The sequence below is a fragment of the Hypanus sabinus genome, chromosome 19, assembly GCF_030144855.1.
Source record: "Hypanus sabinus isolate sHypSab1 chromosome 19, sHypSab1.hap1, whole genome shotgun sequence".
Classification (NCBI taxonomy): domain Eukaryota; kingdom Metazoa; phylum Chordata; class Chondrichthyes; order Myliobatiformes; family Dasyatidae; genus Hypanus; species Hypanus sabinus.
Genome location: NC_082724.1, coordinates 73,793,980 through 73,818,603, shown reverse-complemented (window position 1 = coordinate 73,818,603; position 24,624 = coordinate 73,793,980). Strand labels below are relative to the sequence as shown.

The 24,624-nt window shown below is 45.3% G+C and overlaps 1 protein-coding gene across 2 annotated transcripts in view; it reads left to right on the top strand.

Annotated features, from left to right (window-relative positions):
• The first annotated feature begins 201 nt into the window (after positions 1 to 201).
• Positions 202 to 24,624, top strand: part of zgc:171775 (STKc_p38 domain-containing protein) — a 39,043-nt gene continuing 14,620 nt past the window's right edge. Inside the window, exons 1-7 of one of the 2 annotated variants that reach the window (XM_059944750.1) lie at positions 202 to 427; positions 10,390 to 10,519; positions 10,624 to 10,682; positions 16,540 to 16,651; positions 18,853 to 18,882; positions 21,000 to 21,047; positions 23,882 to 23,996. In XM_059944750.1, coding sequence (XP_059800733.1) covers positions 309 to 427; positions 10,390 to 10,519; positions 10,624 to 10,682; positions 16,540 to 16,651; positions 18,853 to 18,882; positions 21,000 to 21,047; positions 23,882 to 23,996 — 613 coding nt within the window. In that variant the 5' untranslated portion in view covers positions 202 to 308. The remainder of the gene's footprint in view (positions 428 to 10,389; positions 10,520 to 10,623; positions 10,683 to 16,539; positions 16,652 to 18,852; positions 18,883 to 20,999; positions 21,048 to 23,881; positions 23,997 to 24,624) is intronic. The other variant, XM_059944749.1, reaches the window with a different exon arrangement.

The following is a 24,624-nucleotide window of genomic DNA, read 5'->3' as shown; positions in this document are numbered from 1 at the left end:
GATCCTGCTTCCGGACTGTAACACTCTATGACTTTAACTCAGTCTGAAGCTTTTTTGATGCTAATCGTCAGGCTATAGTGGAGGTTCTGGTTATAATATCGAGTGATTTTCCCACGTACGGACAGAATTGACTCGTTGGTTACCCGGGGCTGGCCTGGGGGTCTGTTCAGAGCGGAACGGTCCCGAGACGACACATTGCACGCCAGCTCTGCAGTTCGCAGTTCGCTCCAGTCCAAATGCGCAATCGCGAGAAGCTGGGCAGGTGAGCCTCGCCCGCAGTTTGCATTGCGCTACCTGACCGCGGGCGAATGGGGACTGCAGTAAAGAAGGGCTTCCACCGACGAGAAGTTAATAAGACCGTGTGGGAAGTACTGGTCAGATACACCGATCTCAACCCGATAGGGTCAGGGGCGTACGGGAGCGTGTGGTAAGTGTTAGGGGGCAGCGACAGGCTCACCTTCGTGCACTGGTATTGCCCCCACGGGACGGAGGTTTAAACAGAGCGCGCTGCTGATTCCGGGACCGAGGGTCAGTCTCTGTCGTTATTGACACTAAGTGTCAGGAGGGAGGGTTAATGGTAAACTGGCGCGCTGTGCCGCTGGAAAACGACTGATAAGAAAGTCCAGGCAGAGGGAGTTGAAGGAAATTGCTCAGAATTTTACCAGTGTTGGGGTGGGGGTGGAGGCGGGAGGGAGGTGATTGTTGCGTTTAATGGGCTTGTTGGGGGGAAACGGTTGTGAAAGGGGTTTGTGTAGGGTGGTGTCAGCCCTATCACCTCCAATTTTCTCACTTCATTCCCCCTCCACCCACCTACCTCTCCCCTCACTTGCTTCACCTGTTACCTTCTAGCTTCTCTTTCTTCCTCTCTTCCCACAGTTTTTTTTTATTCTGGCATCTTCCCCCTTCCTTTCCAGCCCTGAAGAAGGGTCTCTGCCCAAAACGTAGATTGTTTATTAATTTCTATAGATACTGCCTGACCTGCTGAGTTCCTCCAGCAATTTGTGTGTTGCTTAAAATTTATTACTTCAAGCTTCCAAGAAATCAACAACCACAACTATTATTAACACTTAAAAAGTATTTTGCTTCTCTAAGTAGAGTTTCTATACAAGGCAAAACAAACTCTGCTTATTGAGTTACCCCCTCCCCTCTTCTTCCATTCCCCATACTGGCCTATCACCTCCCCATGGGTGCCCTCCTTCCCTTTCTCCCGTGCTCCACTCTCCTCTCCTCTCACATTCTTTCTAGCCAGCCATTTACCTTTCCCACCCACCTGGCTTTACCTATTATCTTCTAGCTGTTCTCCTTCCCATCACCCTGCCTTTTTATTCTGGATTCCTCCCCCTTCCTTTCCAGTCCTGATGAGGGTCTCACTTCAAAACATCGACTTTTTATCATTTTCTTTGCCTGACCTGCAGATTTCCTCCAGCATTTTGTGTGTGCTGCTCAATAAGCATATTATGTCTCTCTTGTTAAACATGGTGTGCATTCCAAAGGATAGTTCATATGTGGAGATGATCAGAACCCATTAAACAGTCTGTCTCACCCACTGCTAACATCTGTCTGCTCTTTCTTGGGATTGCTGGGAAATAATTGCCTGAATACAGAGGAGGAAGGTCACTAGAACTCAGCACCTTCAACAAATCTCATAGCTATTTCTTAGTTTTGTACTGATTCAGTCTGAATACCATTAGTTCCAAGTTCTCATCCAAATCTTGACAGAAAAAGAAAGTTCTGGAAACACTGGAGAGCACTGCATTCCCAGGTTTTTAACAGCACCTGAATTGGTTAATTGTTGTTTAATGAGTCATTAATTGTTTAGCATTTTTTTTGTGTTTTTTCTCAAGTGACTTGTTCTTAGTAAAGTGGTTTCCTGGTGCTTTCTGCTTAAATTTGTTAAGTTTATGCTGATAGGCTTGGGGATCTCATGTTACTTGTAATACTTAAGCAGGATTAGTTCTAATCGCCAGATCCTAGCTTTGAGAATGTTGCATCTCCCTGGCCAAATCACCAGTGTTCTGTTGGAATTCTTGTGAATAAACTCTGGTTGCCATCTCAGCTCTGTCTTTTTGAGCTCTAGCATTGCCAGCACACACTGACATTGTCTGCACAGGGTGCAGACCACAGTTGGAATTTGTATTCAACTGGGCGGATAGGAACAATAGAAGGAAGCACATTGTAAGAGAAAGGTCCAGCAACATTGGTGGAAAAAGAGAAAATGATTGATTGTGTTCAATCTGAATTATTTCAACTTGCACCCATTGCTCCACTATGGCCGTTTCACCTGACCCACTGTTTTGCTTTCAACTTCTCTGTGCTTGGAATTCAGTGGTACAGCCTGGTAGCAGGTCCTTCCAGCCCAATGATTCTGCTCTGGCCAATTACACCCATATGACCAATTAACTTACTAACCACTCTGTTTTTGGGATGTGGGAGGAATCCCACATGGTCATGGGGAGAAGTACAAATTCCTTATGGGAGTTTACTGGAGTTTCAGGAGTGGCAGGAAATAAACTCGGGTCACTGGTGCTGTAATAGTGTTATGCTAAACACTACATTATCATGCCATCCAAACAGGGTGTATCTGCTGAAAATATTGCCTATGGCAAGCACCCAAATTGTGCCTCTATTCAAACATCTGACACCCATCTTTTAGATAACTTTATCATAATATCAGCTCAAAAACATAAGTCAAACTCATTACTCTTTTAATTAACAACTTATGGTACTACATGAAAATTATAACTGCATCTTCCTTGCTTTCACTGCTGCAAATTGGTCTATGATGTGATCAAAGTCTGTTTTTACAGTTTCTTCTCTTTCTACACTCAGCAGAGCAAGATCACAGAGTCTGCCTTGACCCATGGAGGCTCTCAAATACAAAAGTATTAGTTTTAACTTGCTGAATGATCTCTCACAGCTGGCGATGGAAACTGCGATGGTTAGCATTATCTGAATAGCAATGCGAAGACTGGGGATGATGCTCTCATCTCCATACTGAACAATAAATTCAAGAAGCTCTTCAGGTCTTGATATTTTCATATTGACCTGCCTTGATAGCAACATTCTGCAATCCAAAATTTCTTCATATAGCTGCTGTCCATCAACATCAGAACTACACAATTTGCCCAAATTTTTGCACTTCTTTTTTAGGTCATTACTGTCGGCATCGTAACACAATCCCTCAACATCGAGAAGGAACTCAAACTTGGTGTCAGTGACGTGCAAACAAGCGAACCTTTTGTCCATTTCTCTGTGAAGACAGTCAAGTGTTCCCTTCATGGCTCTTTCCATTTCCTCCTTAGCTGTTAACCCAGCGTCTCTTGAGTTCTCATCAGCCATTTGTTTCTTTTGTCTCTGACGTCTTTCAACTTAAGTATTCCATTCTTGACAGAGACCGACTCCTTCTTCAAGTGACTCACTGACCAACACTTCTCTTTCATCATAAAAATGATCTCGGAGTGCTTTCAAATCCAGGGCAGCATTGTGGAAATTCATGCTAGGATCCTGCAGCCTCTTTTGAATACGGTCAATGTGAATGAGTACTTTGTTCCAAAATCCTAGCAAAATCAGAAAATTGTAACTTAACATGCGATTGAACAGATGCCTTGCATTGCTTCTTGTTTCACTGGTCTCGTTTTCATTGTCTATCATGTCCTGGAGAACATGAAGTATCTCCTCAAGGTACTTGTTGACGGGCTTCACTGCTTCTGTCCTTGCACTCCACCTGCTTTCGGACTCCGACTTAACAACCACAGGCATGGCATTTTTGAGTTCTTCCCAGCGCTGTGTTGAACGAGATAAAAACACATAGAGAGCTTCAATGTTTCCAAAAAATGTGACCATCATTATATCCTGCTTGGTTGCATGTACACCCACCAAGTTGAGTGAGAGATTGTTGCAATTCACAAACACTGCCAGGTTGTTTTTCTCACTTATTCTTTGATGAACACCACTTCTGTGTCCAGCCATCTCAGTAGCATTGTCATAGCACTGTGACTGACAATCTTGTAGCTCCATTTCGTCCTTTTCTAGCTGTTTCAGGATGTCTTCAACCAAGCTCTTCTACATACTTCACTACTTCTGACATCTGCTCACGGTGTGCCTGATCAGGAGTCAAGTCGAAGATGAGACCATAGTACTTGGCTTTACAAATGCTTCTCAATAAACTCTGGTGAACAGTGGATGCCATCATGTGGATGAATTCGTTCTGGACACCCGGTGAAAGATAAGACGTGGATCCAGGTTGATTCTCCATATGAGTGAGGTGTTCTTTAATGACAGGGTCAAAGATGGCCAGTAGTTTCAGTAAGCCAAGGAAATTTCCCACATTGGAGTCACCGTCTAGCTGATGTGCCTCCCTGTGTCTTCACAAAGCCAGGTTCTAAGTCGCAAGGAATTTTATGCAGTGAAGGATTTTCATCAAGATATCATGCCACTTCTGCTTTTCCTTCTCAATCTGTGACTGAAATACCATGTCAATAACTCCTCTGTTTCCAGATAAATTTCTTTCCATTTCTTTCCACTGTGTGAAGCATTCCGATGATTCTTGATATTTTCATGAACACTAATCCTTTCCACTGGTTGAATCCACTTTCCTGCTCCAATGAGGATTGATTTTCTGACCGGGAATAGAGAGATACAAAATGCAGACTTTTTAGAAGGGGAGTAGACCAGCCATGAGCGAGTCACTTCCTCACCACGACCATTTCCCAATTTCCTCTTGAACCAAGTTTTGTTCATTGAGCGGTTATTTGTTGGTAGGAAATGCCCCTCATTGTTCCGGAAATACATCAAACCCAGCTTTATTATTTCTGTTCTCAACATGTAAAGCAGAATTGCTTTTCCAGTATCCTTGTCGAACTTCAGAAGTTCAATGTCATGCTGTTCAATCACTTCTGGTTCGACAGTTCGAGGCTCTTTGACACCATCCAGTTCACTAGGTTCAGTGTCATCAGGTTCAATCCTGTCAGGTAAAATCTCGTCAATAAACTCAACATCACCACCACCACCATCGTCTCCCCTCCTGTCATGTCCACGTTCTCTGTGGCAGCCTCACTCTTAATCTCGTCATACTCGGATTTATCTGACTTGACTTCCTCCTCGGCTTGTGAAGCATTTGTACTTGATCCACCTTTGGATTCTAATAAACTTGTAGCAAGTGCAGGTGACTCCATGGAACATGTCAAACCACTTGTTACTGGCTTTTCAAAGAAGGGCATGAAGAACTTGTTCGACTTCTTGGCTTCCTCCGCCTCTAACTTCTGTCTCTTCCGTCCTTCAGCTCCACTTTTCTCCTTCGTGAAGAAACGTTTCATGATCCTCTTACACAATGCTCTGAAATAAGGCCATCCTAGAGCTTCTCACCCATGATTATCAAAGTCAGATCATACATCTGAAGAAAATTCTTTTCATACTATCCGAGGATGGCTTGTCTGACTTTACAGTTTGTGTACAGTTCTGGTCACCAAATTATAGGAAAAATGTCAACAAAATAGAGAGAAGTACAGAGAAGATTTACTAGAATGTTACCTGGGTTTCAGCACCTAAGTTACAGAGAAAGGTTGAACAAGTTAGGTCTTTATTCTTTGGAGCGTAGAAGGTCGAGGGGGGACTTGACAGAGATATTTAAAATTATGAGGGGGATAGATAGAGTTGATGTGGATAGGCTTTTTCCATTGAGAGTAGGGGAGATTCAAATAAGGGGACATGATTTGAGAGTTGGGGTCAAAAGTTTAGGGGTAACACGAGGGGGAACTTCTTTACTCAGAGAGTGGTAGCTGTGTGGAACGAGCATCCAGTAGAAGTGGTAGAGGCAGGTTCGGTATTGTCATTTGAAGTAAAATTGGATAGGTATATGGACAGGAAAGGAATGGAGGGTTATGGGCTGAGTACAGGTCGGTGGGACTAGGTGAGAGTAAACGTTCGGCATGGACTAGAAGGGCCGAGATGGCCTGTTTCCATGCTGTAATTGTTATATGGTTTAATAGAAACTGCTCAGTGGTGCCCCCCCTTCAAGTGGTGCCCAGGGCAAGTGCCATACCTTAGATACGCCACTGCATCCAAATGAAACAAACCTACTGATGAGGCTTCTTTAATTTCAGATATTTTGAGTTTTAGATCAATGCAATCATAAACTAATAACAAGGCACACATTTTATTTGGAGGCACCACGATGGCACAGTGGTTAGCACAACACTGTTACTACTCGGACATCAGAGTTCAGAGTTTATTTTCGGTGTCCTCTGTATGTCATTCCTGTGAATACGTGTGCTCCATTTTTATCCTATACTCCAAAGATGTACATTAACCGGCCATTGTAAATTTCCTTCTGATTAGGCCAGGGTTGCTGGGCCGTGTGGCTCATTGGGCCTGTTCCATGCTCTATTTCCACATTAAAAGAAACTAAAAAGCATTTGTTAAAGGTATCGCAATAGCAAAGAAGTTTTTTTTACCAGGATTCAAACCCAGACAAAGATTGTCCTCCAACACTGCTGAAGGCAGAGAGAGTCAATTTAACTCATACAAGCACATGTCGATTTTTTAAAAAATTCCGATGTCATCAACAGATTTACTCTTTTTTTCTTTTGTTTCTACTAAACCGTGTTTTGATCTCTCTCTCTCTCCCCCCCTTCTCCCCATAATTATTCATGTCCCATTTTAGCCCTGTTTTGAATAAAGTCAAAATTCAAAGTAAATTTAGTATCAAAGTACATTTATATCACCATACACAACCCTGAGATTCATTTGCCGGTGGGCTTTCATAATAAATAGAACAGCAAATCAGTGAAAGACCACACCCTACTGGATAAAGAAACAACAAATAAGCAAAAGGTTATAAACTGTGCAAATACAAAAAAGTAAAAAAGAGAAACATAATAATAATAAATAAATAATAATTATAGAGAACATGAGATGAAGAGTCTTTAAAAGTGTGGCTATAGATTGTGGGAACAGTTCAGTGATGAGGTGAGTGAAGTTATCCTTTCTGGTTCAAGAGCCTGACGGTTGAGGGGTAATAACTGTTCCTGAACCTGGTGATGGGGGTCCTGAGGCTTCTTTAGCATCTTCCAAAGTGTGGCAGTGAGAAGAAAGCATAGCCTGGATGGTGGGGGTTCTTGATGATGCGTGCTGCTTCCCTGCGAGAGCACTGCATGTAGATGTTCTCAAAAATGGAGAGAGCTTTGCCCATGATGGACTGGACCGTATCCATTATATTTTGCAGGCTTTTCCTTTCAAAGGCATTGGTGTTTCCATAGCAGGTCATGATGCAAACAGTCAATATACTCTTCACCACACATACCTACCCCTATTCTGAAATTATAACTGAGGAATTTGAAGTTTCTGATCTTTTCCTGCTCTGATCCCCTGATGAGGACTGGCTCATGGACCTCTGGTTTCCTCCTCCTAAAGTCAATTATCATCTCTTTGGTTTTGCTGTCATTGAGAGAGAGGATTTTGGCGTGGGCACCATCAGCCAGGTTTTCAATCTCCCTCTACAGTGCTGTCATCAGCAAACTTAAATATGGCATTGGAGCTGTGCTTCGTCTCACCTTCATTTGCATAAAAATAGAGCAGGGGGCTAAGCACACAACCTTGTGGTGCACCTGTGCTGCTGGAGATTGCAGAGGGGATGCTGTTGCCAATTCGAAGTGAATGAGTCCTATATCACTTTGTCGTATGTCGATGATTGAGCCTCAGCAGTCATATAGGACAGAGAATTCAAAGACTCACTTTCCACATCTGTGTCCTATGTGACCAAACCCTATTCTGAAATTTCATCCCACTTTTACAGTGACCACAGCTGAACCTGGTGATGGGGGTCCTGAGGCTTCTTTAGCATCTTCCAGAGTGTGGCAGTGAGAAGAAAGCATAGCCTGGATGGTGGGGGTTCTTGATGATGCGTGCTGCTTCCCTGCGAGAGCACTGCATGTAGATGTTCTCAAAAATGGAGAGAGCTTTGCCCATGATGGACTGGACCATATCCATTATATTTTGCAGGCTTTTCCTTTCAAAGGCATTTTACTGGGACCACAGCTCTTTACGATTTATGTCAATGATTTAGATGAGGGCATTGAAAACTATATCAGCAAGTTTGCTGACGATACTAAACTGGGTGGCAGTGTGACATGCGAAGAGGACGTTAGGAGAATACAGGGAGACTTGGATAGGCTGGGTGAGTGGGCAGATACTTGGCAGATGTCATTCAATGTGAATAAATGTGAAGTTATCCACTTTGGAAGCAGGAACAAGAGGGCAGAGTATTGTCTGAACGGTGTAGAGTTAGGTAAGGGAGAAATGCAAAGAGACCTAGGAGTCCTAGTTCATCAGTCAATGAAGGTGAATGAGCAAGTGCAACAGGCAGTGAAGAGGGCAATTGGAATGTTGGCCTTTGTTACAAGGGGAATTGAATACAAGAGCAAGGATGTCCTTTTGCATTTGTACAGGGCCCTGGTGAGACCACACCTGGAATATTGTGTACAGTTTTGGTCTCCAGGTTTAAGGAAGGACATTCTGGCAGTTGAGAAAGTGCAGCGTAGATTCACTAGGTTGATTCCTGGGATGGCAGGGCTGTCTTATGCAGAGAGATTGGAGAGATTGGGCTTGTACACGCTGGAATTGAGGAGATTGAGAGGGGATCTGATTGAAACGTTTAAGATAATTAAAGGATTTGATAGGATTGAGGCAGGAAATATGTTCCAGATGTTGGGAGAGTCCAGTACCAGAGGGCATGGATTGAGAATAAGAGGTCAGTTATTTAAAACAGAGTTGAGGAAAAACTTCTTCTCCCAGAGAGTTGTGGAGGTGTGGAATGCACTACCTCGGAAGACGGTGGAGGCCAATTCTCTGGATGCTTTCAAGAAGGAGCTAGATAGATATCTGATGGATAGGGGAATCAAGGGATATGGGGACAAGGCAGGGACTGGGTATTGATAGTGAATGATCAGCCATGATCTCAGAATGGCGGTGCAGACTCGAGGGGCCGAATGGTCTACTTCTGCACCTATTGTCTATTGTCTACAGGGTCCTCAGCATCTACTCTTTAAGGCCATTGAAGAAATCTATGGGTTTTGATGAGATTTTCTCTTACTCTTCTGAACTCTTCTCTGTAGAGACCCTTATTACGTACTTTATCAGTCATATAAAACTAAACAGTTTTCTGTACTCCAGGAGAGGTCTTACCAAGGCCCTGTGGAATTGCAACATTCCATCTTACTCCTATTCAGATCTTCTTATGAAGATCATGGTTTCAGACTGGGCACTCACAGAATTGGTCAGAGGAGCAAACCCACTGAATATTTCTCAGGCCAAAGTGTCTGCACTCTGGCAAATGGTGGCATAAATCTTTGTCAAAAATAAATCTGTTTTTTTCCCATTTGGATTTGTATATAAAACACAACACAGTTGCAAAATTAATGGGGTTTACCAGGAAGCATTACTTTTTGATCCATCTTTAGTTTTTATGGTTAATGTAATGTTCATAACTTTATGACCCATCATGAGAACACAGGTGAAACAGGAATCTATTTGAGGAGGGGTTTGGAGGGCGATGGTCCAAGTGCACGTCCATGTGACAGATCAGGTGAGCTGTAGAACCTGCTTCAGGGCTGTTGTTTTCTATGACTCTATAAACTGTCTCTTGGCTGCCCTGTAGGTGAATGGTCTTCAGTCCTCAACCATGTACTTGACTGCTTAAATTTTAAGAAGGTTTTGTCACTGTTTCTGTTTATTTTGTCTCTGAGGGTTCCAGAGGGATTTATTGTCTGAATCACAGATCAGCCAGGTTGTGCAAATGCCACTTCATAAGCAGTGGAAAATTTCTGCTTGCTTTTTCCCTTTGATAGCATGTGTTGGCATGTGGCCTAGTGGGCAAGGCATCAGACTAGTAACCTGAAGGTCACTGGTTCGAGCCTCAGCTGAGGCAGCGTGTTTGTGTCCTTGAGCAAGGCCCTTAACAACACATCGCTCTGCGACGTCACCAGTGCCAAGCTGCATGGGTCCTAGTGCCCTTCCCTTGGACAACATCAGTGGCACGGAGAGGGGAAGGCCTGCAGCTTGGGCAACTGCCAGTCTCCCATACAACCCTGCCTAGGCCTGCGCCCTGGAAACTCCAGGCGCAGATCCATGGTCTCTTGAGACAGACGGATGCCACCACAGCATTGGACACCTGAAGTCACTCTCTCCATCAGACCTAGTCCCCTCACGTGCTACAGACAGACAGATGCCACCACAGCATTGGACACCTGAAGTCACTCTCTCCATCAGACCTAGTCCCTTCACGTGCTACAGACAGACAGATGCCACCACAGCATTGGACACCTGAAGTCACTCTCTCCATCAGACCTAGTCCCCTCACGTGCCAACAAGTCTAACATGCTGCTTCTCGTGCAGTTCAGCTATTGATCAGAAGACGGGAGAGAAAGTAGCTGTGAAGAAGTTGTACCGGCCCTTCCAGTCTTTACTTCATGCCAAGCGTGCATATCGTGAACTTCGACTGCTCAAGCATATCAAACATGAAAATGTGAGTTAAGCACCACGAGCATTAACAAATAAATTCTAAACATTAATATGAATACAGCTTGTTCTTGTTTCTAGTCTGATTATTGCCAGCCATTGTTTTTGCAGGTGATTTGTCTGCTGAATGTGTTTTCACCTGAAGACTACTTACAGACATTCCAGAGCTTGTGAGTACATGATTAATGTTTATTTCTTCTTACATTTGCAATGTTTTAGATTCCTCAGAGACATGCACCATCCTGCAGAGCACCATAAGCATCTGCTAATTCCTGGTCCGATCTCTCCAACTGCATTTTTCACCAGTCCTCTGAATTCCTTTCTTCTTGCACAGCAGCTTTGTGCAGCTTTCAGGGGTCTGACTGTTGCAGTTGTTTGTAGTGTCCATTAAGTTTTCTCCTTCCCAAATAATTTAATTCAGAATTCTCCCCTTGATTTCCCTCTCAACCCAATGATGTTGCTACGCCTCCACCTTGCTCTCACTCTCCCACACGATCGCAGGCACATACACAGACTCATGCACTGTTCAAGGTTTAATGTCATTTCCAGTACACAAGTATAAAGCAAAGTGAAATAATTGTTGCTCCAGATCTGATGCAGCACATAAAAACAAGATAAAGAACATAATATTGAAAAACACAATAAATACACAAGACAGCTCATATACATAGATTGTCTATGCCCATAAAGTGACACTATGCACAGGAGTGTCTGTACACAGGTAGGTGTAGGTACACATACACACACTTTCTACATTCATCTCTTGGCTTGTATAACTTTGGGACTGGTTACCACTACAAATCCCACCTCCCCAGTGATCTATGCAATATGTGGTAGCCAGGAGTGCAGCTACTGTGGCTGCATACCTTGGAGAGACCATTGCCATTATTCTTCTCTTGCTCTGAAATAAAACTAGGAACTACTCATCTATGGAGACCGTCGCAGGGTTGTAGTTGATATGGTCTGTAACTTGCTCCTTTGTGCCTTTCCCGCTGTTATAGATTAGTTGTAAATTGCCTGTCATGTTCAGTGTAGAGTTGAGGGATGTAGGAAGAATAAACTGGGATCAGTGTAAATGTGTACTTGGTGGTGGGAATGGACTTGAAGGATTGACAGACTTATTTCCATTCCATTTGACACAATGACTCAATGAGCCAAGGAACCTGATGCAATTCATATCTGGCACACTGTCCTCCTAAAGGTCTGGCTGTTTCAAACAGCATCTGGTCCCTTGTTACAGAACAAACTGCATCCAGCTCTGGACACAGTTCAGCAAAGTATCTGACTTCTAGCATTGTGCGCACTGTGATTCCCTTCCTAGGTGCCACTCTGAGTATAATCAACACAATACTCTTGGTTAATAACAATGCAAGAATATAAGACACAGGAGCAGAATTAGACCACTTGGCTCCACTATGGCTGATATCATATCCCTCTCCATACCATTCTCCAGCCTTCTCCCCATAACCTTTGACACCATAACTAACCAAGAACCTATCAGCCTCTGCTTGAGCCAATACTCAATGATTTGCCCTCAACATATCTAAATTCTGATAAGTAATATTAACCTGAAAAGTAACATCTGGTTCCCTCTCCAGAGTAACTGAACTGCCAAACATTTAAACAGTAAAAGAAAAATTTATTGAGTGCATTTGAAACTATCAGGAACTTTTGTAGAACAAAGCAGGAAAGACTATTCCTATCAGGAAATGTATTGGAGGTTTGACCCCACAGCAGAGCAGCCAAGATGATTCAGCAACAGGAAAATAACCTTAATAATAGACTGCATAAACAACAAGCCACAAAGCAAGAGATGACAGATACTAAACTCACAGGTAACAAAGTAACTGAAGCCTAGGAGCAGCTGGTTGGTTCATACAAGTGAACAAGGATCATGGATGAGAGCTGGGCTAAATAGGCTGCAGGTGATGAAGAGGAAATGAGTTCCTGTTAGCTGGGTGGAGACTGGGAGGTGCCTGCCTGTGCAAGCCTGACAGTTCTGGGATCAAGAAGATAATCAGAAGAGACTGTTGAGGAGCCAATAAGACATTGGAGCAGAATTAGGCCTTTTAGCCCATCGATTCTCCTCTGTCATTCCATCATGGCTGATTTATTAACCCTCTTAATCCCATTCTCCTGCCTTCTCCCCAAAGGTTCTTTAATAGATTCTTTGATTAGGTCACAGCTGTCTGTGACAACACGTTCCGCAGATTCCCTGCCCTCTGGGTCATTGGCAAAAGAGCAAGAGAAATAATTAGAATAATTTAATCTCTGCTTGTGACCTGGAATCCACTCCAGAAAAGAGAGGCAGACAAAGAATCGATAGTAATTTCCATAGGCAATTGGATTTTACATGACAAGGAAGCTTGTAAATAGCTGCAGAGCTAAGTAACTAGTTAAAGAAAGTTCAGTGTCCACCAGGGTTAAATATTACAACTCATTTTTCAGTACTCATCATTAAGATTTTTTTAAAATCTTATCTTGAAGAAGGCAAATGGGAGTGTTTTCTTTTGGTAATGAGGGTTACAGAGATATACAAGATTCTGCCATCTTGTTTCAGATCAGCTATGGTGGTGGAATTTGGGACTATAAATAAACATATGATAATATACAATAATAATACAGTACAGTGCAAAAGTCTCAGGCACATATATATATAGCGAGGGTCCCCAAGACTTTTGTACAGCACTGTAGTCATTGTTTTTGTTTTGTACTGTATTGATACAAATGTCATGACGTACGTGAGTGATATAAACCTGATTCTCACGTGTGTCTCTATTGTGGACTGAGAGTGGGAAAGGGACAGGGAGAGGGGAATCACGGTTGGAGAAAGGAGGAAGGAAGAGGGGAGTGAGAATGAAGCACCAGAGAGGCGTTCTGTAATGATCAATAACCAATGGTTTGAAATCACATCACTTTGCCTGGCGCCTCAGTGCTGGGAGTGTCTGCACCCGTGCCACCCCCCTCCCGTTGGCAACTGTCCCACCCCCCTCCCACTGGCAACTGTCCCACCCCCCTCACGCTGGCAACTGTCCCATACCCCTCCCGCTGGCAACTGTCCCACTCCCCAATCCACTGGCAACTGTCCCACTCCCCAATCCGCTGGCAACTGTCCCACCCCCCTCCGCTGGCAACTGTCCCACCCCCCATCTGCTGGCAACTGTCCCATACCCGTCCCGCTGGCAACTGTCCCACCCCCCAATCCGCTGGCAACTGTCCCACCCCCCATCCGCTGGCAACTGTCCCACCCCCCCATCCGCTGGCAACTGTCCCGCCCCCCCCATCCGCTGGCAACTGTCCCACCCCCCTCCCGCTGGCAACTGTCCCATACCCCTCCCGTTGGCAACTGTCCCACCCCCCTCCCGCTGGCAACTGTCCCATACCCCTCCCACTGGCAACTGTCCCACCCCCCTCCCGCTGGCAACTGTCTCATACCCCTCCCGCTGGCAACTGTCCCATACCCCTCCCGCTGGCAACTGTCCCACCCCCCCCATCCGCTGGCAACTGTCCCATACCCCTCCCGCTGGCAACTGTCCCGCCCCCCCCCATCCACTGGCAACTGTCCCATACCCCTCCCGCTGGCAACTGTCCCATACCCCTCCCGCTGGCAACTGTCCCACCCCCCCATCCGCTGGCAACTGTCCCACCCCCCCATCCGCTGGCAACTGTCCCATACCCCTCCCGCTGGCAACTGTCCCACCCCCCAATCCGCTGGCAACTGTCCCACCCCCCATCCGCTGGCAACTGTCCCACCCCCCCATCCGCTGGCAACTGTCCCGCCCCCCCCATCCGCTGGCAACTGTCCCACCCCCCTCCCGCTGGCAACTGTCCCATACCCCTCCCGTTGGCAACTGTCCCACCCCCCTCCCGCTGGCAACTGTCCCATACCCCTCCCACTGGCAACTGTCCCACCCCCCTCCCGCTGGCAACTGTCTCATACCCCTCCCGCTGGCAACTGTCCCATACCCCTCCCGCTGGCAACTGTCCCACCCCCCCCATCCGCTGGCAACTGTCCCATACCCCTCCCGCTGGCAACTGTCCCGCCCCCCCCCATCCACTGGCAACTGTCCCATACCCCTCCCGCTGGCAACTGTCCCATACCCCTCCCGCTGGCAACTGTCCCACCCCCCCATCCGCTGGCAACTGTCCCACCCCCCCATCCGCTGGCAACTGTCCCATACCCCTCCTACTGGCAACTGTCCCACCCCCCATCCGCTGGCAACTGTCCCATACCCCTCCTACTGGCAACTGTCCCACCCCCCATCCGCTGGCATCTGTCCCATACCCCTCCTACTGGCAACTGTCCCATCCCCCATCCCGCTGGCAACTGTCCCACTCCCCATCCCGCTGGCAACTGTCCCACTCCCCATCCGCTGGCAACTGTCCCACCCCCCATCCGGCTGGCAACTGTCCCATACACCTCCCGCTGGCAACTGTCCCACCCCCCTCCCGCTGGCAACTGTCCCACCCCCCTCCCGCTGGCAACTGTCCCACCCCCCTCCCGCTGGCAACTGTCCCATACCCCTCCTACTGGCAACTGTCCCACCCCCCATCCGCTGGCAACTGTCCCATACACCTCCTACTGGCAACTGTCCCACCCCCCATCCGCTGGCAACTGTCCCATACCCCTCCTACTAGCAACTGTCCCACCCCCCATCTGCTGGCAACTGTCCCATACCCCTCCTACTGGCAACTGTCCCACCCCCCATCCGCTGGCAACTGTCCCATACACCTCCTACTGGTAACTGTCCCACCCCCATCCGCTGGCAACTGTCCCATACCCCATCCGCTGGCAACTGTCCCACCCCCCATCCGCTGGCAACTGTCCCATACACCTCCTACTGGCAACTGTCCCACCCCCCATCCGCTGGCAACTGTCCCATACACCTCCCGCTGGCAACTGTCCCATACCCCATCTGCTGGCAACTGTCCCATACCCCATCTGCTGGCAACTGTCCCATATACCTCCTACTGGCAACTGTCCCACCCCCATCCGCTGGCAACTGTCCCATACACCTCCCGCTGGCAACTGTCCCATACCCCATCTGCTGGCAACTGTCCCACCCCCCATCCGCTGGCAACTGTCCCATACACCTCCTACTGGCAACTGTCCCACCCCCATCCGCTGGCAACTGTCCCATACACCTCCCGCTGGCAACTGTCCCATACCCCATCTGCTGGCAACTGTCCCATACCCCATCTGCTGGCAACTGTCCCATACACCTCCCGCTGGCAACTGTCCCATACCCCATCTGCTGGCAACTGTCCCATACACCTCCCGCTGGCAACTGTCCCATACACCTCCTACTGGCAACTGTCCCACCCCCCATCCGCTGGCAACTGTCCCATACCCCTCCTACTGGCAACTGTCCCACCCCCCATCCACTGGCAATTGTCCCACCCCCCATCTGCTGGCAACTGTCCCATACACCTCCCGCTGGCAACTGTCCCATACACCTCCCGCTGGCAACTGTCCCATACACCTCCTACTGGCAACTGTCCCATACACCTCCTACTGGCAACTGTCCCACCCCCCATCCACTGGCAACTGTCCTACCCCCCATCCCGCTGGCAACTGTCCCACCCCCCATCCGCTGCACTCCACCCTCTGCATTCCCAACATCTTTTGTTCCTGCCAGACTTACAAACTCATTCTCCACTCTATGTTGACAAATACAGTACTCTGCAAAACTCTTTGGCACCCTAGCTATGTGTGTGCGCTTAAGACTTTTGCACAGTACCGTATACATACCAATAATAGTACAGAGAAAGATAACTTAGCTTCTGAGAGCAGAAAGTTTTGAACTTGTGTGAATATAATGCAGGTTCCTGAGAGTGAGTGTGAGTTCTTACATATCCATTGCTTTTTCCCCATTGTAAAACACTTTGAGCTACATCGCTTGCATGAAAAATGCTGCAGGTGAAACATTGATAACTGGGGAAAGGCTTCTTTAAGCAAGCCCGACTGAAGTGACTGGCAATAATAGGAAAGTTGTGAATCACGTTGTTGTGTTTGCTCCTGAACAGTTACATGGTGATGCCCTTCATGGAGTGCGACCTTGGTCACATCATGAAGAAACAGAAGCTCTCTGAAAACATGGTGGTGTTTCTTCTGTACCAGATTCTACGCGGTCTAAAGGTGAGGACAGTCAAGGGCTGCAAGGGGTAGATTCTTGGAGAAGGATGGGAGCTCTCACAATTATAATTAGTGGAGCTTTAGAAAAACATTCCAGCATTTATCAATACCCAATACCTCATCAGGTTTAACTGACGAGCAGACAATTCTAAACCACATCAGAACCGAGGGAGTTTTACAGGTCCTGAACAAATTATAGTTCGACAGGCACTAATCATCCTCTGGTAGTTTTAGGGAGTATTACTGGCTTTCAACAAGTTAGTTCCTCAGACATCGATCACCCTTTAGTATCTTGCCCATCGTCAATATTTCAGATGGGGATATAATGGACATCGGATTACAGACTAAAAGATTCTATCTTCAACATACATGCACTCCCACTATGGGTAGCTGGACAAATAGTGACTGACCAAATGCTTTTTTAATACAGAACCCTGAATCCAACTTCGGTGCTCTAACTACTGAACTCGACAAACCTGGCGCAAGATATATTCATTCATTGAAAATGGCCACATTGCATATTTTCAGGAAGTCTCTGTGTACTTGGTGCAATTGGGAATAGTGCCTAAGTATGTTTCTTCAGCTGCTTCAAGATGTGTCAGTAATCAGGCATTTCTTAATTTAACATCATCTCCCTTTGATATTATTTGGTAAGATAAATATGCAAATCAGACATTAGTTTCCTAATAAGATGTTCCGGTCAAATCTCCCGGTGTAAAAGTACAGGCATCTTGTAGGCTTCCAGTGAACTTCCTCCAGAAAGTGGGGAGGGGGGGGAGGGAAACGGGGTTGTATACAGTGATGCTCTAGATTCAGGTGAGCAGATCTCGAGTCACACAATCTCCCACTCTAAAGAATGTGGTGGTGTCTACCATAACCAGGTGTGAATCATTTTGTCATAAATCCATAACACATAGGAGCAGAATTAGGCCATTCGGCCTACTTAGTCTTCACCATCATTCCATCATAGATGATTTATTAGCGCTCCCCTTTTTCTTCTTCAGCTGTCCATCGATTTCGATGTTGACTGTGCTGAGAGTTTAGTCTCCCACATCGACACCATCCAGAAACTCTACTCCAACACACCTTGCACAGTAATAAGACAGACGGTGTCGTGCCCCCACCATACAGTCTCTCTGGGCTTCCAGACCTGATGCTGAGTGGTGCACAGGAGTGTAGCAGACTTAGCGGATACGGAAGCTGCCCCGCAGTGACAACTAACTAGTCTAGTGATGCCATCCGTTGACCAGCACTCCGGTTCCTCCGCGTGCCACCAAGGTGGCCGTACGTTGACCCTTTTGGATTCATCTGCCACAGACACCATCAGATACCCCGCTGCCAGCATCCTCGTCGGGTGTAGCCTTTGCCTGAAGAGGCATAGCCTACAAAGTAGCAAAGGCATGCTTACCTCCTTGACTTAGCCAGCCACGATCCTACTACTAGATCTAGTCTAGTAGTGTACCGATGGAACATCACCTTCACGGCTAGGTTAGACCCGCCAGAGAACGAATCTCTGCCGTACTCCGCTGATGTTCAGCCAGTGTCACTCCTATGCCACAGTGAGGCGCCAAGGTAGGATTTTGTAGGAATTGTTCCCTATTATAGAGTCATAGAGCACTACAGCTCAGAAACAAACCCTTTGGCCCACTTAGTTCATGCCGAATCACTGACCTGCCCAGTCCCATGGAGCTGAACCTAAACCACAGCACCCCATGTCCAGCCCATCAAAGTACCTATCCACATTTCTCAAGTGTGGCATCCATCACCTGCACTGGCAGCTCGGTCCACACTCTCATCATCCTCTGAGTGAGGAAGCTGCCCCTCACGTACCTTTCACCTTTCACCCTTAACCCATGACCTCTAGTTTTAGTCTCACCCAACCTCAGTGGAAAAAGCCTCCTTTCATTTACCCAGTCTACGTTCCTCCTACTGTTGGAGGAAACCACAGCACACGAGGGAAATGCATGTGAGAACGTACAAACTCCTTACAGACAGTTACGGTGACTGACCCTGTAATAGCATTATACTAACCCCTATGTTACCATGCCACCTAAATCTGACGGCATCACAGACACAATACCATTCAAAATGCAGATACCTTCAGAGGTAGGGGGTTAATTATCCAGTTTTACAACTATAATTTTTGTGCAAAGATTTTATTGCTTTGATACTAACACTTATTTTGTGTCCTATTTCTCACACAGTACATCCATTCTGCTGGGATTATACACAGGGTAAGGCATTTCACTTCCATAAACCTTGTTAGATTGGACTGTATAATGGTTATCTTCCTTCTACTTTAACTTTCTTATCCTTCTTTGTATTTTGATATAATTGCTTCTATATAGCATGTTTTTTAGTGGTAGCAGTTGCCTTTGTATCTTTCTGGAGACTTCTCAGTTTCAATAGTGAGTATTGCATTGCTTGAATAGGGCCAATTTTGTTGATTAATTCAAGCAATGGAATAGTGTTATCATTAATTTGGTTTAAGAGAACCAGACCTTGTTTTTTTCACTCCCCCTCCCTCTCTGCCTCCCCTTTCCCATCCTGCTCTTCCCCTCTGCACCCCCTCCCTCTCTCTCTCTACCCCTCCCTCTCCCCATTCCCTCCCCCTCTCCCCCCACCCCGTCATTAGGGTTTACTTTTGCTCCCTGCTGTCTTTCCTTTTCCCTTGTTCCTTTGTTCTTGTAATGCTTAATCAATCATAAGCAACACGTTTTATGCTTCATTCTTGACTTCCAAAGAACTTTTAGGTTGCAATAACATCAAGCTGCAACAACCCTTTTAAACTGTGGACCATAATAGATACTGACATGTTTATGGGAAAAATGACTTGCAAACCAGGACTTTCCTCTTCAGCAGGGGTTAAGAGCCTGGTGTCCATGGAATCCTCAGTTAAATTCTGTGGTCCAGGCATAAAACCAGTTAGTAGCCACTGTTCTATAGTATTTTTTATTTTACAGCATGTTAATTCAAAGATATTTTTCAAGGAGCTTCTTCATCTTGTCACAGGGCAAGTCCTCCATACTTGTAAAATTATATTTTGATTAGTTGTGATCTAACATGTGTCCATGGACAATAGACAGTAGGTGCAGGAGTAGGCCATTCGGCCCTTCTAGCCAGCACCACCAGTACCCAATCAGTACCCCGTTCCTGCTCACTCCCCATATCCCTTGACCCCGCTATCTATAAGAGCTCTATCTAACTCTCTCTTGAATGCATCCAGAGACTTGGCCTCCCCTGCCTTCTGGGGCAGAGCATTCCACATATCCACCACTCTCTGGGTGAAAAAGTTTTTTCCGCATCTCTGTTCTAAATGGCCTACCCCTTATTCTTAAACTGTGGCCTCTTGTTCTGGACTCACCCATCAGTGGGAACATGCTCCAGTGTGTCCAATCCCTTAATAATCTTATATGTTTCAATCAGATCCCCTCTCATCCTTCTAAATTCCAGTGTATACAAGCCCAGTCGCTCCAATCTTTCAACATATGACAGTCTCGCCATTCCGGGAATTAACCTTGTGAACCTACGCTGCATTCCCTCAATAGCAAGAATCTCCTTCCTCAAATTTGGAGACCAAAACTGCACACAATACTCCAGGTGGGGTCTCACCAGGGCCCTGTACAGCTGCAGAAGGACCTCTTTACTCCTATACTCAATTCCTCTTGTTATAAAGGCCAGCATGCCATTAGCTTTCTTCACTGCCTGCTGTACCTGCATGCTTGCTTTCATTGACTGATGTACAAGAACACCTAGATCTCGATGTACCTCCCCTTTTCCTAACTTGACTCCATTTAGATAGTAATCTGCCTTCCTGTTCTTGCCACCAAAGTGGATAACCTCACATTTATCCACATTAAACTGCATCTGCTATACATTTGCCCACTCACCCAACCTGTCCAAGTCACCCTGCATTCTCATAACAGCCTCCTGACATTTCACACTGCCACCCAGCTTTGTGTTATCAGCAAATTTGCTAATGTTACTTTTAATCCCTTCATCTAAATCATTAATGTATATTATAAACAACTGCGGTCCCAGCACTGAACCTTGCGGTACCCCACTGGTCACAGCCTGCCATTCTGAAAGGGACCCGTTAATCACCACTCTTTGTTTCCTGTCAGCCAGCCAATTTTCAACCCATGTCAGTACTCTGCCCCCAATACCATATGCCCTAATTTTGCCCACTAATCTCCTATGTGGGACTTTATCAAAAGCTTCCTGGAAGTCCATCTAACAAAACATCCCATAGTAAGCCTGTTGAATTATTTACCAAATAATTACTATCTTTTCTCTTCAGATAATTAATATTTGTAAATGGTATTAAAACTTTTCTCTTTATTCTTTGCAGGACCTTAAACCTGGTAATCTAGCAGTGAACCGGAACTGTGAACTGAAGGTAAGGACACAGTTAATTGGAACACATGGGGACCGGTACATTCTGGCCCAAATAAGCATCTGCCCTAATTGGCTGAAGTTCCGTGGAAATAGTTAAAAAGGTATAAAAAGGACAAACTGAGTAACAAATTATCTACTTAAATGAACAAATTAGGATACTATCAATACTACTACAGTACAGTACTATAAAACTATGTACTAGTTCCTATTGTTATCGATGGAGAAATTCATTCTGTGTATGCTGCTGTACACTGGTTTCAATTGGCTGTAAATGAACAAAATCAACGTAGACATATAATGGACTACATTCATCCAATGCTTTCATAAGTTCATAGCATATTTATTTTCAAAGTATGTATAAATTATATAACCTTGAGATTCTTCCACTTAAATAAGTAACCCAAAAGAACCCAATTTTCAAAAAAAAGAGACCAAATCCCAATGCTCATAGAGAGGGGGAGAAAACATTGATCATGCGAACAATCAAAGCGAGCTCCAGCGTTCAGACAAAATTGAGTCCACAGACCCTGAAGCACAGAGCAGCCAGAATAGACCCTTAGTGTCAGTCTCAGGTCATCAGTCAGGGGTGCAAATCACTGTGAAGCTCGCAGATATGGAGCTGGAGCTGAGAGAAGTCTCACCACCTCAGCGCCATGAGGAGAGGAGTGAACATCGTGGAATCGGCCCAAACCTCGCCTCTGGTCCCAACCTGCCTTTTCAGTCTCTCTGGGCCAGCTTTTAAACTGACTAACCACCAGGACATCCCCTGCAATAGGATCCAGGCCCGCTACATCGATACACACTGGGTTTGGACCTTGCTGCCATGTTCTGGCTGGTTCTTGAACTTTCCAGATCGGCTCGGCATTTAAAGTCAATCCACCCACACTCCTGGTTTAGGTGGACAGACTCCAAAACTCCTCAGCTCTGACTCTCTGATTTGCTCCATCTTGAACATGCCTTGACCTTGGACTGATCACCTGTCCTCAAACTTGCTATGCTCCGATTTTGTATTGCATCTGCATGCCTTGACCCTCGAGTCAGCCTCTTCATTGTTTGTGGTGATAGTTTATCACAATTTACCACAGAAAAAGTGTTATTAATAAAGTAGTCAGTCATATTTCTTGCCTTATGAACCATCAGTCAGCGGTTCGGCCAACTTCAGTATTGCCATCTTAAACCCGGAAACTTTATGATAATTGCATACTCCAAATCTTCATTTTCATTGTAACATTCAAGATGACTGTTTATACCTTCAAATTCCTCCTGATTTCTAACTTGTTGAAGTAGTGAAATCGTTTCATTTTCACTCCTGGCCATTATGGGCATCTGCAAGCCTGAATGCTTGAAACTGCAGTGATCGAAACAGTTCCAAATTGTCTCACTGCTTATTTCTCCCCAACTATCAGTGACAAAAATCACTGCTTTTGGAACACAAACACACACAACTGACGCTGTTCAAGAACTGTTAACTCTAAGCAGGGTGTAATGTCTAAAGACCACACATGTGCAAGTGACTGACGCTAGTTAGAATCTGTTTGGCAACAGTCTCCTGTCCCAATTAAGTGGTCTAGTGTCGCAAAGAAACAAACAGAATCCCAGCTTAATTAGTCTTTGTCCCTAATAAGTTGCTGTCATGATTAACCAAAATCCACTCTGAATTTAAAAAGGGAAAGATACTAAGAGATTTGAAAGTAGTGGAGGGAGAGGGAAATGCGAAATTAATTTTTCTTAGTATCTCTCCTTTCAGTTAGTCCTGACGAAGGGTCTCAGACCGAAATGTCGACAGTGCTTCTCCTTATAGATGCTGCCTGGCCTGCTGTGTTCCAGCAGCATTTTGTGTGTGTTGTTTGTATGAATGAGCCCTAGCTTGAAATTCAGAGCTAATGACCAGACAACCACCAGTTACCAGTTTTTTTTTAGCATGTTGCACCAGATGGTCAGCCATTCTTGTCTGGCGCATGAAGTCAGGATTGGTCTCCTTTCAGATTAACCAAGTCGCAATATGAATGCTCCTGACTTGACCCCTGTATTTTTTATGAGGCCGAGTGGCTAGCTCGACTCTCAACCCGGCATGAATGGAAAGCGTGCTTGGGGTGGCCTGACTTGGATTCGAACTCAGAAACCTTTGCTCCGGAGTCCAGCGCTAATGCCTATGCTCCACCAGCTGGCCAGCCAGTTACCGGTAATCTAGAATCAGCGGCTGGGTCACAGTGGGGTGGCAGTAACCATCCCAGACAAGGATGAGAGAAAAAGGAGAAGCAGAAATTGTGTGTTACAGAGTAAAAAACACAAATCTGGGGAGGAGAGTGAATTTATACTGGCCTACGACATGCATTACGGTATGATGGGCAGCCCAGTCTGTATGGACGGACCTTTTTCCAAGCTGTATGACTGTGTGTTGTGCCCCAAGAGCAGGAAGCTTTTTCCAAAGGCTGTGTTCCATCTTAGTGGTGGAGAACATGGAAAAGTGTCAAGGGAAACGAGTCAAGCTAGCAGGAGTTAGGTAAAACAGGGGTCAATTAAATAAACTAGATTTCATTTATATTTCATTTTTAACATTTGGTAATAAGTTTTATTAAAAAATCATAAAAACAAATGATCAGAATATTGTTAGGTGTTTACCAGCAGTGAATTATAACAATGCCATCAGGTACTAGACTGGTGATCACATCAAGATGACAGGCTCTGTTGTGACTCATGGATATACTGTTCCTTTAAACCTGGTGATGTGTTTATGTACATTTCTATTTTTTTTTACTACTTTCAATCTGCAAAAATTATGGTGGTTTTCAAAAATAAATACCCTTTGCATTTGTTATGTGATCTTCCTTTCAGATCTTGGATTTTGGATTAGCTCGTCACACCGAGTTGGAGATGACAGGCTATGTTATTACTCGCTGGTACCGACCCCCGGAGGTTATACTCAACTGGATGCATTACAGTTACTCAGGTACGAGTCATACACCGGTCAACCCTTCCTGAACTTCTCTTGTTAAATCTCTGAGGAGCACACCTAATGCTCAATAAATTTGCTATGACTTCACACTAAATTTTGAAGTAGAACAATAATGCAAGTTGTAAGTATGGAATTCCCTTGTTCGCTGATACCCGCTAGAAATTTTTTATTGGTTGCTGTTTATTATCAATATTATGACATTATAATATAACATCAAAAGCATCCTTAACACTGGAGCATTGTAACTATCACTGTTAAGTGATTAAAATGTTAATCATAATAAACCATGTACTTACTCAATATGTTTTAGAGTTAATAGGAGTGCAGTCTACAACAGTATATTTGAAGAGATGCAGGAGAGACAAAAGGGACAAGATGGAGTGAAAGTGCAACTCATAAGGAGAGGTGTAGATCGAGGAGTAATCAGGATTGTTTTTTTTCCCCCATTATTATTGATTTTTTTAGTCTTACCTTATTGTGTTTTTCTTTCTGTACTTCATTGGATCCAGAGTAACAATTATTTCATCTCCTTTACACTTGTGAAATTAAACAGTCCTGAACCTTGAGGAACACAAAGGACCCAGGAGTGAAAGGGTGCGGAAGGTGGAAAATTGGGGACTGT